The 17288-nt window shown below is 36.5% G+C and overlaps 1 protein-coding gene across 1 annotated transcript in view; it reads right to left on the reverse strand.

Annotated features, from left to right (window-relative positions):
- LOC140153223 (cytoplasmic dynein 1 heavy chain 1-like) overlaps positions 1-17288 on the reverse strand; it is a 106910-nt gene that overhangs the window by 25872 nt on the left and 63750 nt on the right. The window contains 13 exon segments of the mRNA XM_072175909.1: positions 272-418; positions 1934-2003; positions 2313-2497; positions 3125-3364; positions 4079-4294; positions 4934-5051; positions 5703-5898; positions 6620-6773; positions 8630-8809; positions 9412-9603; positions 15006-15099; positions 15987-16078; positions 16432-16644. Coding sequence (XP_072032010.1) covers positions 272-418; positions 1934-2003; positions 2313-2497; positions 3125-3364; positions 4079-4294; positions 4934-5051; positions 5703-5898; positions 6620-6773; positions 8630-8809; positions 9412-9603; positions 15006-15099; positions 15987-16078; positions 16432-16644 — 2097 coding nt within the window.

Here is a 17288-nt window from a genome sequence, read left to right on the forward strand (position 1 = left end):
TTGTTTTTTTGAAACTAAAAACTACATTTTAAATACTTCTGTTGATAAATCATATGAGAAACCAAACTGGTACTGGAAATAACAATCTGAATTCACATACAAGATATAAAATGATAATATATTGAAAAGGTTCCTACTTCGCACTTTCAATTCTGGTAAAAGATTTATACAACATAATGATTATAAATTGAAGTTCATGTCATGTATAGTCATATTGGAAAACACTTTTGTAAACTGATCATAAAATCTTAATTAGATCAATACTACTTACCGTTGGATCCCTGGTGGAAAGGAATATCATAAATGATGGTGACAGATCAATATCTTGATCACCAAGACTGATCAGCACTCGTCCTCCAGTACGCCGTACTTCACGATTCAACACAGGGTTCAAGATCGGATCATAACTCTCAACATCCTAAAACACAAACATAGAATTACAATAATATCATATTGAATTTTTAAGCCAATAAAGACCTCTGTTACTTTAAGTTTCCAATGAATTTTGAATCAACTAGATGGACCGCGGTTCTCGGATGTCGCGGTTTTCGACGCACAGCGTCGACCGTGATGCCTCCACCAAAGGGAGCGATGTGGCACTCAAAAGTTGATACAAAGCAGTTTTTATCAATTTGACCTCAGATGATCTCTGGGTGACCCTGGATGACCCCAAAATGACCTTCCAAATATGTGGCTCTAAATGTTGACTGTACCCACCAAGTTTCATGCACGTATGACAGGTTTTACTAATTTGACCTCAGATGACCCCTGGATGACCCCAATATGACCTCCCAAAAATTTGGCTCTAAATGTTGACTGTACCCACCAAGTTTCATGCCCATATGCTAGTTTTACTAATTTGACCTCAGATGACCCCTGGATGACCTCAAAATGACCTTCAAAAATTTCGCTCTAAATGTTGACTGTACCCACCAAGTTTCATGCCCATATGACACTTTTTACTAATTTGACCTCAGATGACCCCTGGGTGACCCCAGATGACCCCAAAATGACCTTCCAAAAATTTGGCTCTAAAAGTTGATTGTATGTACCAAGTATCATGGCCATACAACAGTTTTTGCTCATTTGACCTCAGATGACCCCTGGGTGACCTCAGGTGACCTTGACCCACTAACCAATACAAACTTGTTCTGCCTGGGGTCAAGATGCACCCACCCACCCACCAAGTTTGAGGAACGTATGCACCCTAGTCTCTGAGAAAAGAGGTAAATAAGGAAAATGGGCCCCCTGACCTCAAATGACCTTTAACCTCAGTATATGACCTTGAACCTCACCCAAAAAAATGACCCACCTATCCTGAAAATCTGAAGTCAATCCGCCCATGCATGCCCGAGATATAGCGTCCGGATGGAAGCACGGAAGCTCGGAAGCACGGACATTGCAAAAACAGTATGCCTCGCGGTGGAGGCATAAAAATGACAACACACAAATATATTAAATATAAATATACAAGCATAGGATAATAATTTTAAACCAATAAAGACCTCTTCTACTTCCAATAAATTTTGAATCCATAATTGTTTCACTACAAAATGTATCCAACTGAAAATGAAGAAAACTGTAGCACATTGAAATAAAATGCCTATTGTATTTCATCACACCCATCTCAAGACAAGAGGCAACATTGTCATTTATGAATCCTTTGTTCAGTCCAAAATGAGGTGGCCTCATAGCACTGTAAAATAACAGTAACCAATATTGAGTCTTGATTGAGATATTGCATCTGTACAATTGAATGAAACTGATGGATACATGATTTAAAATGGAGTCAGTTTTTCACTCTTTGCTCATAAAAATTGCACAATCTGGATAGACACTAGACAAATAGTTGGTCAAGTTATAGTAGTAAAGAATTCAGAATTCCTTCCCATTTATTTGTAATTATTAAAAAAATTTTTTTACAGATACTGACCTGTACAAGCAGTGGGTTGCCAAAACGCAGTGAGCTCTCCAGGTTCTTACGGAAAGCATCATCCAAGAAGCTGCAAAAAAGGTATTTATGAGTATTATAAAAGTTGCTCAGTCACTCAATTATTCAATCAATCAATCATTCATTCATATTTACATAACTTAGTCCATTGATTTTGTAATTCATTTTCAATTTGAATTTTAGGAGACTTAATGCTGATATTGAAACACCTGGAAAAACCATCCCATTTTTATCCTATTACCTCGTCTTGGTGATCTTCTTCTCTCTGTATTCATTAAGGATGAACTCTGTAGCCTGACCAGATGGATCTATGATGAGTGGATAGCGGTTGAAGCGTTTCAACATGATGACATTCTCTTACCTCGTCTTAGTAATCTTCTTCTCTCTGTATTCATTAAGGATGAACTCTGTAGCCTGACCAGATGGGTCTATGATGAGTGGATAGCGGTTGAATCGTTTCAACATGATGGCATTCTCTGTGCACAAATCATCTGATGGGAGGGCATTGGCTTGCCAGCGTAGACGCTCATCAGCACTAGACAGATACTGTATAAGAAAACAAAACACTACATTGTGAGCAACTTGAAATTAAAAGGTATACTAACAAAAAACCAGGCATCTTACTTGGTAAAATTTGACCATTTTTGTTGTTTTTATCACCATTAACCCCAGCTCTTGCCTGGTCAAGTAATTGTTTTCCTGGCCAGTTTTGTTCGCTTCCATCCTTTCAAGGCCAGGTATAATTTGTGAAAACTGTGATTTCTTCATGAGCCAATGTATACCTAGCCCAAAATAACAACAGTCAAAAGCATTATTGTTCAAAGCAAAGTGACACTACAAAAAGTTGAGGAAAGATTGTCTCAAATTTCCAACTTTGAAAACATACTTGACATGTACAAAATATGAAGCATTTTATAAAACATTCATGAAGTTTCAAAACTGTTATACCATTTTTCACCCTAATGTGGCAGTGGCGGCAGTGCGCATTTCATTTCAAATCGCTTTCATTTGCTTAAAGCGCTGGTGTACACACACACAAGCTTAAAAACGACACCTCATAGATGTGCGAGCGAAACAGCTGCTTCAATGTTGCCCCATCAGGGTGACAAATGGTATAGACTATCTGATAATGTAAGTCCTATGTGTGTATGAAGTTGGAATACTGCAACTTACCTCCACAAGTGCAATGTCATGTCTGTATTGTATATGAGCCTGTTGTAGATGACTTGTCCAGCTCACAAACAGATGGTTTCTCATCTGTTGGTCATAGTATCCAGCATACGACATGAAAGCAGACGACAACAAACAGTCACCAAGGATGGTAGACATCTGAGCCTTGAAGCCTTCACTACCTGCTTCCCAACGCTCACGTTCATGGGACAGACTGCGCAACAATGCTGTACTACGATTCACCTATATCAAAGAAACAAGACAATAACAATAATTAGGTTAAGTATGAAAATCTTAAACTTTCTCTTAACATTGGGCAATTTTGGAAGTAGGCAAGCAATATTAATATTTCTGTTTAGCTAACACATTTTGTTACCTCAGTTGAGATTTCACTATAATAAATTATTATTGTAGTCAGTTTTATTATGTAACTTGGACATCAAAGTCTGAAATAGTTGACTGGCACACAATCCTTTCGTACTTGTTGTATGTGACAATGTGAGGTACAAATATGGTAGTTTGGTCCTGATTGAATCATGCCCATAAAATATGCAGCATCACATTAGCTGATAATGAAAAGACCTATATTATGCAATGCGGTTTGTATTTAACAATAATATGAGCACAGCAGTTGTCAGCAAGTGTAACAAGGTGGGTTTTATGTTAAATTGATCTCAGGGTATGATTAGCACTTTGCCATTAGTAACAACGGACTAACGCTGGGCCATTTCAGTTGAAAACACACACCCCCTATGGAAGACATGACCTTAATCTTCCACACAGGGGGTGTATATTTCAAATGGAGTAACCCATCCAGGCAACCCTGTTTGAAATTTACACTCACTGTGTGGGGAATTAAGTAATTAAATTAAATAATGTCATCCACAGGGGGATTGGATTTCAACAGGAATAGCCCATTTTCAAATCTATGCCACAGAAGTGACACTTCTATCTCACCTTGATCTCAACAGACTCTGCATCAGACTTGATAGCTTGAGCTTGACTAATAAGTTGTGCATACTCCTCCTTGTACAGAGCGATACTCCTCTCCAAGTCGTGGATGAGTTTGTTGACTTGTTCCTGCTTCTTCTTGTTGGAGTCAGCCTTCTGCTGGAGGCGATCCAGTTCATTTCGCAGCGGCTCAACTTTGTTCAACATATCGGCATAACTGATCTGTAATAGTAGTGGATAACAAGAATCAATATGCTAGTCAATTTTCAACATCCAATCATTCAATATGGACAAGTACATTCAGTTTATGTGCTCCCTTTCGGAGCATGCATTAGGCCAACAAAAAAAATGTTGTGTTGCCCTCAACCGTCCTACCCTAAATCCTGAAAAATCAGGGTCGCATTTTTTTTTTTTTTTTTTTTTGCATGATGATTTTTACAGATTTGTTCAAAAACTCAATGTTTTTCACTTAAAATTATTATTTTATTAAAAGACTAGTCTTTAATTGATGTCTAACAGGTATCCAGAAGTCAAAATTGACAAATGTCCCCTAATTGAAGAAGCATTATTTAATATTTGAGGGGATTTTTAAAAACTGAAAAAACTGAAAAAAAATCCGACCGTCTGACCCAAATTTCCCATTTTCCCACTTGAGGGCAACACAACAATATTTTTGTTTTTGCCTTATTATGGACCATTGTTTGGCACGTGTGAAATGGGCTACTTGAGTTAAAATGTTCCTATAAATGAAATTGAAATTTAATATATTGTCAAATACAAAATCAATTGATTTTATGAATTAACCACCCACCTCAATGAAAAATGCAATTAGTGTTCATATGCATATATCTAATGACATACCTGTGCAATAGCCCATTTGACCATAGGGCCACAGGCTAAACTAGCACGGTTGACTTTCTCATAGGTGTAATCGTCTCGGCTCAGGTATTTGGACAGCATCTTGTCTCTGATATCTTCTCTGTTGAATAGAAAATGACAAAAACATGATTAAATATGCAAATTACATGAAGAAAACAATATATCCATTTGCCATTATCTGTTGTAGTAAATGTAGAAACAGCTCACAGTAAAGAGTGAAAGCTCCTAATAAAGTGAACAGAGTACAAACCTGCTGTTATTACAGTTTATGCACATTTTACTATCCTCAATGCACTTTTGTATACCTGACCTGCGATTTATTTAAAGCAATAAAAATGGCCCCATTCTTCTGCAACTTTTGAAACAATACTAGGCAATTATTACCAGGTAGGTTTGAGGCAAATTGTCTGAAATTTGTCAAAACCTGGTCTTACTTGAAGAGAGATTGCCCAAAATATCCTGCAACTGCTGAAGAACTTACATTCTTGTGATATGCACCTGATACATACTTCAGAACTTTGGAATAGCACTCACTACCTCCAACCTTAATCCTAAACCCTAAATCTAATCTCTCAACTTTATAATAGCGGTGACCAGTGTTTACTTTATCTGGAAATGAAGCATTTTTTCCCCTAAATTGGCAACATTTTTGATAAAAAAAATGCTCAAATTAATTAACTGTAATACATAACTGCAAATTCTTATGCGCAAAATCTAATTTTCATAAACAATGTTTCCTTCTTTTACTTACGAGATATCTTCTGTAGAGTAGTTGACAATGCTGTTAATAAATCCTTCCTTGATGATGACACTACGGATGCTCTTCCAATCGGTGGTGTTCTCCCCCAGCATCAGACATACAGATTCCAGGGCCATCTTGACCGTAGCAGGAGGGTTACCCATAGATCGGATCTCTACAAGGTTCTGCTTCTTGATGCCCTTCACAGCTGTGAAAACAATTTGAATGACATTAGACGAGGAAGACTTGTAAAAGGTCCAAGTTGCAGACTAGAAATTGTATGGAAATCCTCTAGTACTTGCATGATCAATTCATTTGTGCTTGTGCGAGATGCTAACACTAAATAAATGACCTTTGTGAACAAGACAAGAGGTTGAGCTATATTGAGTACTGTATCGCAGCAATTTTTTCACTAGGTTTTTTATTTTTGCGGTTAATTACAGAACCGCATATTTATTTGGCTGCGAAAATATTTTCCATCCATAGGCTTTAATGTGTAATTGTCTGCAATCCCGAATATAAGAAACCGCAACTATGTTTCGATCACTTCAAATCGCGAAAAAATAATACCGCAAAAAAGATCACGCTTTACAATAACTGCACATTTTGTTCTCTAAAATAGCAGCAAAATCCCAACCCGAGATCATTTAGGTATTTAATATTACTAGTATATCTTAATTTAAGCTAGTTACAACACTTGACCAGGCAAAAAAGGAGGTTTATCTTTGGTCAAATGGGAGGTTGGAAATGTAATGCAGTATGCAGTTTTTTGTTTTTTTGCTTGATACTTTCTTCAAAAAATCAAAAACAAAAAAACAGAAAACGAAAAGGGGAAAATAAGAGGAAAAAATTTATTATGAACAAGCCTGTTTGACCAAAGACAAACAATATGCAATTATTCCTTTTGTAATCAACTCAATTATTTATACCTTGTTTAGCATCAGCTACAGCTGGTTCTACTTTATCTAAGTCTGCCATGACTTCTTTCCTCTTCTCAGCTATCTCTTTAGTCTGTTTGTGTAGAGCCTCTGCAATCTCCTGGGAGGTCACCTTCTTCTTCTCTGCTTCTTGTTGGTCTTTGACCTAGTCATCACAAATAAAACAATGCATCATAAATAGCTATTATTGCATGTAGATGGTAGTAATAACCACCAATATCAATTCCAGTCTCATATTGCTTCCAATTGGGTATGTTTATGTTCAGGCACCAGATTGTCTCCTTTTAAACCAAATTTCCACACTTTTTTTATTATTATGCATTATCACATGTAAATATCAAACCTTTAGAAGATACAAGATATTGCACATAAAGGATATAAAAATGGAAGAATTATAAATGAAATTTTACACCACCAATGACAGGTAAGGACAAGGACCGTCCCACCAATAGCCAAAAGTAAATCAGAGGACTCGCCATTGAACCTAAAAAGTAATAAATAATATTCATAATATCGATTCCATTATGTAAATTGTGGAGCACTTCCATTTAAAGCTTTCCCGGTTAAGAGAAGAATTTTGATTTAAATTAATATATAACAAAGAAAAAGCACATGGGCCTAGAATTGATCCCTGTGGGACACCAGAGATGGCAGGGAGCCAATCATAATTATGCCCATCAACAATTACCCTTTGCTTTTTGCCCGATAAATAGGACCGAACCACTGAAGATTTGAATGAAAATCGAATGATTGCAACTTAAGCCAAAAAATTGTTTGCTTGTCCTGCTGGACCAACCCTTATCAGAAAAACAGTACTTACAGTACAAAAGAACACCAAGTTCAAGAAAAACTGCTTTTTTTTCTAGCAGAATTTAATTTTTGACACCCTGAAACAGTTTTTTCAGCTCCATAAATTTTTTAAAAACATAAGTAATGTGACACAGTAGATAAATATTTCAAATCACATCTTTTTTATCAATCTGGCATACAATACAAGACAAGCAAACAATATTTTCTGAATGAGTAAATGAGAAACAATATCAAAAGTTTTTGAAAATGCAAATAAAGCATATCAACCTTCCCAATTCCATCCATAATATTGAAGCAAGAAGCCGAGTTACTGTAGATCTGCTCTCAAGGTTAATCTGATTTTTGATACGAGGGAAAACAATTTCAAACACAGCTCTTTTCAAGATTTTACCACATATATATGAGCAAGGAAACCGGTCTGGAATTATCAACTAACTGTTCACCCTCTTTTTTGTATACCAAATGTTTACATTTAACCAGTCAAAAATTGAATACATGACAAAAAGAACTAACAATCTGTCAGCACACCCTGTAAGGAATCAAGGAGATATGTCATCTGGCCCAGAAGCTCTGAAATGTCAAGATTTGTTAAAATACCCAAAAGATCTGACTCCTGAATTTTGAATGTTGCCCAAGGACTTGTGTTTGAATATAGAAATATTATCAGGAAGTGTTTTTTCCCTGTCACCACATGCAGTGCAGTTGTTACTTAATTTTGACCACCTGTGGAACTGAAAGAGTGTGATTTTTAGACCTGAGAAACGACACAAAACGTTTGGGATTTTCAGCAATGGTCAAACCAAGACTATTAATATGGTCATCGTTACTTATCATGAAGCACGTTTTTGAGATGATTATTATGTTTCTGAAATGCAGTCCAAGATTGGAGAGAACCTTTTTTACATGTCTCCATGCAGAATCTTATAGCTTTCTACAGTTGAGAACATCAGCATCCATCCATGTTGGAGATCTGTACAATCCCTAATTCTGATCTTGGGAATGTGTTTAGTCATAATATTCATAAAATGTCAGAAAAATTAGTCCATGCAATATTGAAACTTGAAGTAGTGCAAAATTGGTAGAACTCTTGTGTGTCAGCTTTATTGGTCTCAATATTTGAGTCCAAACACTGCTAAGTCATGCTCCCCTCTGACCCAATTTCAAACATCACATATTATACCATTATCTTACCATCTGTTTGAGTTTGGCATTAGCAGCAGCATTCTTGGCTTCTAACTCAGTACTCTTCCTAGCCAAGGACTTCTGTAGCTCTTCCACCTGCTCCACCGTCTCCTTTATCTTCTGAAGACCAACGTTGAGATGAAGCTGTTGCTCCTCAAGATCTGAACGCTTCTCCTGGTATAACTTCACCTGTGATATACAACATTTGCAAAACACCAAATATTGATTTCTGGTTGTAACTGTGAATATTTTTCATGTAATTGGGGCTAGAAGTAAACATTCAAGTTTGCATCATATGGTGCAGCAGGAGAAAATTTAAGATATAACTAATGAGGTAGGACCAAAGAGTACCGACTCGGCCATGTTTGCGTCGCTGTTGGAGGGCAAATAGTGTAGCTCTGGATAATTTCGCTATGTGCCCAGCAAACTTTGATTCAAAGCCTGTTACTGTTTGCGTTCTGCATGTAACATGTTATACCAAGAAGTGCTATGTGCGCAAAACCTTTGCAACACTCAAGCTTGAAGATACAATTTATTGTTAGATTTCTGGCTCTTGCAGGAGATATACTATTTGCCATCCATGAGCCACAAACCAAAATGGCAGATTTACCATAGTGTTACACATAGGGTAATTTTGAGTTGGTCCTCTTTGGGTAGAATCTCTTTAGATATAACAAATACTGCAATAAATGTTTTGGACAATGTGTCATAAAATTATACATCTGATTTTAAAATTGTTTAAAACCTGGTAACACCCTCTGATGCTATGTTGCCCTTCTCCATATACTTACAAAGTGGTTGATAAAGTCCAAGTAATGTCTAGGCGTGACAACCATGACACGCCCGCCTCTCTTCAAAACACGTTCATTAGCCTGGAATAGTGTCTGATGGACGTACACGTAGGCATTGATCATTGCCTCACGATGGGTTGGTGGCTGCATGACTCCCTCGTAAGCAAGTGGCAAGTCTGAGGGCGCTATGTACTGTAAAGAAAAAACACAAAAATTCACAATGTTAAAAAAGGTACACACTGACAATTGATAACTTAATTCAAAAGTAATTTTAAAATAATGTTGGTATATCACTAGCTTTGATTTCAGAAATTGTGCATTATGTAATCTATCTATATTGTATTTCAATTTTAAGCATTTGCGATTACAAATAAATAATAGAGGTTGTGCATATGACGTATCATACCATAAATATGACGGACTACTCAAATACATTCAACAAAAGCATGATTGCAAGCTACCGCGGCAGTTCATCTCACACACATAACAAATACACTACGATCATATAGGTTGATGACAACATTTGATTGAATGGACTGCACTGCGCCATGATTACGGTGAAGGACACCGGTTCAAATCCTTTGTTTGGAGGCAATCAATAATTTCACCATAAAATAGTGACATAGCAACACCAGATGTGGTTTACAGTGATGTAAATATTGTGACCTTATGACTTGCACATATATGACTGGTATCAGGACGTTTCGCCCCACACCAGTATATACCAGTACCAGTTCGCCCCAAAACACGTACATACCACGACCAGTTCGCCCCAATACACGCACATACCACGACAAGTTCGCCCCAATACACGTACATACCACGACAAGTTCGCGCCAATTGACTCACAGTGTAAACTGTAAAGTGCCGTGAATGCAATGCATGCGGTCATACGGTCAATCAATATAACTTCCAATTGGGAGAGGGTAAAATGGGGGGCAAGAAATTTTTGGCGAGCCAAAAGGGGGGGGGAAGTAATTTTGGCAAGCCGAGAGGGTGGGGAAAGCAATTTTGGCACACATTCATAGGGAGCCTTTTTAATAAAACGCTCTAAAAAGGCTTAGGAAAACAGTACTGAAACGCTTAAATATTCAAATTTTCCTACATCTAGGAAGGTTTGCAAATTGGGATCCCAAAAATTTGGCATGTTCAAAGGGGGGGGCAAAGAATTTTTGGCGGTCCGAGAGGGGGGGAGCAAGCGATTTTTGGCGGGCCGAGAGGGGGGGGCAAGCGATTTTTTGAAATTCGCAATGTAATACACATTTTATGGCAAATCATTAAAAATTGATATTTTGATATTTAACAGTACTTGAAGTAAACTTTATAAATCTGATGATTTATACTTAAGGTAGAAACATCGGCTACGGTGTCATGCACAGATTTGGTTTAAAATGATACAGGATGTGTAGTTGGGTGAGATAAACTTGCCTGCCAAGTTTTAATTTTTGCCAACAAAGGGTTTTTGAGTTATGCCATTTTTTGTCATTAGAAAACCCCATTGACTTTGTACATAAAGTGGTTTTGACACTAAGCCTTGTTCACTAAAATTGGTAAAAGTTTGAAAATGGATACTATGTTTAAATATTATTTTTTCTCCTTTCTATCCCATTTATAGAACTGCTTTTTGGATCTTTTTATTTCAAAAATGTTACCAAATAATATTAGTGACTTTTCTCCAATATATTGGTCAGTAATATAAGGGATATTTGAAGGTAATGTTAGTACTTGCTCAAATTTTCTTGATTTGATATAGAAACACTGAATGACCCAATTTCATAATTATTGTCTGAGCTAACCATAGGGCCAATTTTAACAAATAAGGTGTCATATGAAAGGTAATTAAATTTAGAAACTTTTCTCGCCAGCTTTTTAAAATAAAGTGTTTCTATTTTAAGTTATGGGTGTTTTTAGATTTCCCTAATTTAAAAATAGAAAAAATGATTTTTCTCAAAAAATAAACACTTTATCAAAAAAATCTGGCGAGAGAATTTAGATATTAGGCTTATTAACCACCCCACTAACTATGGAAACCATATCATGTTCCCTCTTGGCTAGCAATAATTATTTGTAGAAAAAATTAGGGAATTTTCAAAAAATAAAGAAAAACATAAGAATTGTTTCAATTTTCATGAAACATTAAAAATCAGTGGAGTAAAGACTTATCTTCAATTGGTTATATATTTGAAATGGATACATAATTCTGATTTGAAATAGTGGCTATTTTCCTGCATGGGCCTATTATCCGATGCTCCTACCTTAAAGTGTATGTAGGTGGGATGAAAAGCCGACGATCAATTGAAAATTTTGACCTTTCGTATTGAAGATATGGATTCTTTCCCAAAACACCAACAAAAAAATGGTCTTTTGGGAAAAAAAAATCCATATCTTCAATATAAAAGGTCAAAATTTTCAATTGATCGTCGGCTTTTCCTCCCAGCTACATACACTTTAAGAATATATCATTAGATTTATAAAATTTATTTCGAGGACTGTTATTTATCAAAAATTTGAAAAATATCAAATTTTAATAATTTGTCATAAAGTTTGTATTATATCGTAAATTTCAAAAAATGAAAATTATTTGATATCAGAAAGACATGCTTCGTATTCAGAATGCAATTCGATACGTCTGAGGTGCTTTCATGTCCCACAAAAAATACTGTCGAAACGCCATAAACGCTCATTCTAGATCCCTTAAGAATATTCACAATATATTGTATTTAGCCTATTATGTTGTAAGATAATTAAATAGGAAAGATTTTCCATTTCGAATTATAGCGGATTTATGCTCGCAAAAGTAACACCGCGCTCAATTGTTTGAGTATGGATTTCAAGTGTTCAATACTGTTCATGAAGGTGTGCGTTATGTAACTGGGGGGGGGGGTGGAGGATGTATATACACTGCCAAAATTGTGTCTTATCTGAAGACACTATTATTTTTAAGACGTGACTTTGAAGCCATTTTTTAGCCATGTCCTTGTGCAAGTCATGTCTTGCATGGAGACATGGCTTGTGGAAAGACAGGACTTTGAGCTTTTATGCGCGCAAAAGTCACATTTCCCATTTCCGCGCTCAATTCTTCTAGTATGTGTGTTTAATACTGCTGAATGAAGGTGAGCGTTAAAATTGAATATCTGAGTGAAATAATTGTATTAGACCTAGGCTATATAATAAGTAACATTTTCCAATTCCGCGTTCAATTAATTTAGTCTGGGTTTCATCCGAGTAGGCTTATGTGTGTTCAATACTGTTCATGAAGGTGCGTTATGTAACTTGGGTGGAGGGGTGTATAAAAAATAGCTGTTTTTAGAAGGTTTAGTATGCCTATAACGTCAGAAATCCCATTCTTGCATGAAAAGTATACATTATCGGATACATTACCATGCATGAAGATATAATAATGTCTATAATACGTTCAAACGCATGCTGCATGCACTGCAAGACACCATTAACATTCATGAGTAGGCCTAATGTTGGAAACTCTATTCTTCCATACCAGAAGTTCAGCTTTTCCCCCTGGTCTTAAATTAAACTAAATATCTGGTTGTTTTCTTTGGTTTTAGATTTCAATAACATTAAAATAAATATGCATTGTGTCAAAGTGATTTTCCATTTCTGCGCCAAATTTTAAGTTTGAGTAGGCATTATGGGTGACCGATCATGACGAATTACTTCGAATTATTGGAGAAAGAAAACACAAATTCATATGTGCGCAAAAGTAACATTTTCCATTTCCTCGCTCAATTCTTCGAGTACGTGTGTTCATGAGGGTGCGTGATATATAGGCCTATGTGGTGTGAGGAAGGGTGTGTGTCCGGAGGTGGATGCAGAGAGAACAAATAAACAAAACCGAAGTCAATCAGAAAATTTTAGAATTAGGCCTACAGGAAAAAGAAAACAAACACAAATTCAGTTTTATGCGCTCAAAAGTAACATTTTCCATTTCCGCGTTCAATTCTTCTAGTAGGCCTACACAATGTATGTGTGATGTTTTACTGCTGAATGAAGGTGAGCATTATGTGCGGGTGCTTGTGGGCGGGTGGGGAGGGGTGTTATTGTTCAAGGTTTAGTATGCCTAGAGCGTCAATTCCACTCCTAGGCCTACATTAAAAGTGTACAGTATATGCATGATGATATAATAATGTCTATATATACATGTAGGCCTACGTTCAAACGCATGATGCATGCACTGCAAACACCATTAACATGAGTAGGCCTAAAAATGTCGGAAACCCCATTTTTCCATACCAGAAGTTCAGATTTCCTCGCTTGTCTTAAATGAAGTAAAACTAGCGGGAGACGCGGCGCCCGCTAGCATATTGAGAGGATTAGGACACAGCGTAAGATGTGCTGTGGTGTTTAAATGGTATCGTTTAAATCAATCATGATTAGTCCGTGATTGACAGGCAAGTCGCAGAAATAAAGAACAAAATGAATCATGATAACTGTCAATTACAATGTACATATAAATGTATCTGAAACATTATAAAATTATTATTATAATAGTAGCATTTTAATTAAAGATATATAAATAATAAGTTATTGTAGAGAGTTGTAACGCGCATATCAAGCTATATGAGGATGAATATGATTATCTGAGACTAATATTTAAAAATGGTTATATCTTTGATTATTTTAGAACATCACAGTTTAGAATGACCAGAAAACTTTCCTGACAGTTGTTACTATAATAATATTTGGCAAAGAATAACCAAATTAACATTTGACAGAAATCGTATTTAGGGGGCTTTAACCAGTTTTGCAAACAAAATCATTGCATTTTTCTTCTCCGCGACACTGCCTCCGGGTCTTAATCAAATTGAGAGCATACTAAGCCTACTTGTCAAGCAATCGATCGTAGGCCTACTTCAGTGTGTTAGTCACGCGGCCGCGGGCCCGGGGACTTGTCAAGCAAGGTACGCCGTCGGTGTGTTCTGGCACTTTTGAGTGGCTTTGGTCACGGTACCATTGATTGAACACATATCACACCCGGCGTTTTCATGGAAGTGGCAGCAAATCCCGGCAGCAAATATCTGCCACTTACACGCGGTGCAAAAAGCGGGCGAAAGCACCCACAAAACATCTCAAAGCTGCTGCTGGCGTTTGTTTTGTTGGTTGTGCGCATTTGTCTTTGAAAAATTGCCAAAAAGGCCTATATTTTTTTCAGTCCTTTTAATAGTTTCATTATGTCAAAGAAGATCTTCTCTGATTTAATATCTTTATAGGACTGCAAGTTTTGAAAGTTTTGAACATCTCAAACTTATTTTAACTGAGTTTGAGTCGGTAAAATAAAAATACACAATACTCTCAATAAGAGTTTTTTGTTGTTTTTATTTTCTTTTATATAATGTTTTGTTTTGCCATATATTATATAAATTATTACATAGCTATACTGGCGATAAGTAATTCACATGTTTAACACTACTATGCACGCTACGGCAACGTTATACACGGTGAGTCAATTGGGGCGAACTGGTCGTGGTATGTATGCGTGTATTGGGGCTTAACTGGTCGTGGTATGTAATGTGTATTGGGTGAACTTTTGTGGGGCGAATAGGTTTCGGGGTGAGACGTCTCGCATTCATATGACTTACGTCTGATTTGTCCAGATCTAATTTGTTGGTGAACTCCTTGCCTACTTGATACAGGGCATGAGTAGACCAATCACCAAACCAGTTCAACACACACCTGAAAAGCAACGATTCGAAATATAGTTAACATTTGCTTTCTGATAAAAAATAAACATACAGATACAACAAACAAACAACACCCACAAAACCAAGATGATACAAAGAGTTCTCCGACAACATATGAATACACAAAAGTAGTATAAACGCTTAATCTTAATTTCAACTTCCATTTGAAATCTACACCCCTTGTGTGAGATATTAAAGGTGGGTAACCTGATTGACAATCTCATCCCCCCACTTTACCTCATCAAAATGCTGATTTTGGTATCAGATGAAAGCTCATATTTTTCTCATAAACATTGAAATTTGGCGTTCCAAATCGGTAATTTCTGAAGAAATGATCAAAAAACTGTTGAATTAGTCTCAAATATGGTATACCACATTTGAGACTAATTAGGCAGTTTTTTTATGTTTTTGTTTGAAATACACTGAGTTGGAACTTCTCAATTTCAATATGTTTATGAGAAAAAAAAAGGCCATTCACTTGAAATCAATATATTACATGATCATGATGATTATCATTAATAAAAACACTGTAGACTACCAATATCATGCTATATAAATGTTGGTAATTCCATTAGGAATTAGTCACATTTACAAAAAATATTTACATGTTCTTTTTGCATGAGTGCTTGAAAGGGATGACATTTTATGTTACATGTAAGTTTGAAAGAATTTGATTTTCCAAATATATCAGGTCACCTTCCTTTAAGGTTATGTCTATAAGGTGTATATGGATGCCAACTGGAATAGCCAAAGCAATTATGATTTATATCTTATGTGTACCTGAAAGTCCTTCTCGACGTTAATTAGTAGTATTTGATCTTTCATCAAAGAAATCAATACCATGAAAATATAAACACATGAAGGATTGGATTTGCATACCTGTTGAAAAGGGCAGGTGAGGTTGCAGCTCTGTCCTTAAGTCCCTCTGACGATGGATTCATAGTGAACACCACATGAAGGTTACGCATCACCTGTTATGAAGAGAACATCATTATGCATCATTATCACCAACATGATCTGATATCGATTTTAAATTATTTGGTATTCGGTAAACAATAACATGAGTAAGGTTTGATCTTTCCCTAGAGAAGTCCTTTTCAGAGGGCTGAGCTTTAGGAACTTTAGCGAGTGCCATCTTCAAAGCCAATTTTAAATATATTGGTTCCATGATGGGCTAAAAGTAGCTTATCATGGACTGACTAGTCTCAAGGTATTAATGCAAAGAAATTACAAATTTAATGCAACATAAAAGGTCATATTTTGCACCTGTCAACTCTAAAATCTTATCAACTGTTACACAAAGACATTGACAATGCCAGCTTACTTCTTGGGTGAACCACTTGTAGAGTTCCTCACTGGAGTCCAGCATATGTCCCTTCCTCTGTGCTCCTTCCTTGCATTGAGTCATCAGTGTAGTGTACTCATCACCTTCAAACAATCCAGGTACCTCTCCGTTAGCTAGCAGTGTGTTCATGCGTTCCAGGAAACTGGAATCTAACACGTTGCCTTCATCCATGATGAAGCAGATCTTCTCATCCTGGTGGTTAAAAGAGCAGAAAACTTTGCTTAGAGATATTCTTGTGGCGAGAAAGTTTAAATATGAGAGTCAATAAACTTACTGATATGTATACGGTACCGTAAAAACTCAATAGTTAGCATATGTGCTTACTATCAAGCGCTTTTAAAACATGAAGAGCCCCATCCACAAAAGTGTAAAGGGTTTTGAACAAATCATCGATACACTAAATCATCGATACACTTAGTTATATACGAACAAGTAAACCTGCAAATGTGTGTCTCAACCCCATTAGCCCAGTTGGTAAAGTGCTGGACTTTGGTACAATTTCATGTTTTCAAAAGCGCTTGATAGTAAGCAATATGCTAACTATGAAGTTTTCACGGTAGCTGTTCAGGCAGGTCTGACATTGACTGCCTAGTCCAAGGCATTGATGAGCTCTTAACACATCTCTAGGGTGAATATCTCAATTTGCTGTACAGGTTGAAGAATGACACTATTGCAGACTGGAGCCCTAAGTGTGCGTAATATAGGAGGTGCCTAGAGGGCCAATCAAATCTGTAAGACGTTACCCACACAACATTTTAAGGGTGAGGTTTTGTAGGCTTCAGTGACCCTTCTTATACCCGCATGCGAAGCATGAACGGGTATATTGCCATTCTATG

Source organism: Amphiura filiformis, chromosome 5 (genome assembly GCF_039555335.1).
Source record: "Amphiura filiformis chromosome 5, Afil_fr2py, whole genome shotgun sequence".
Classification (NCBI taxonomy): Eukaryota; Metazoa; Echinodermata; class Ophiuroidea; order Amphilepidida; family Amphiuridae; genus Amphiura; species Amphiura filiformis.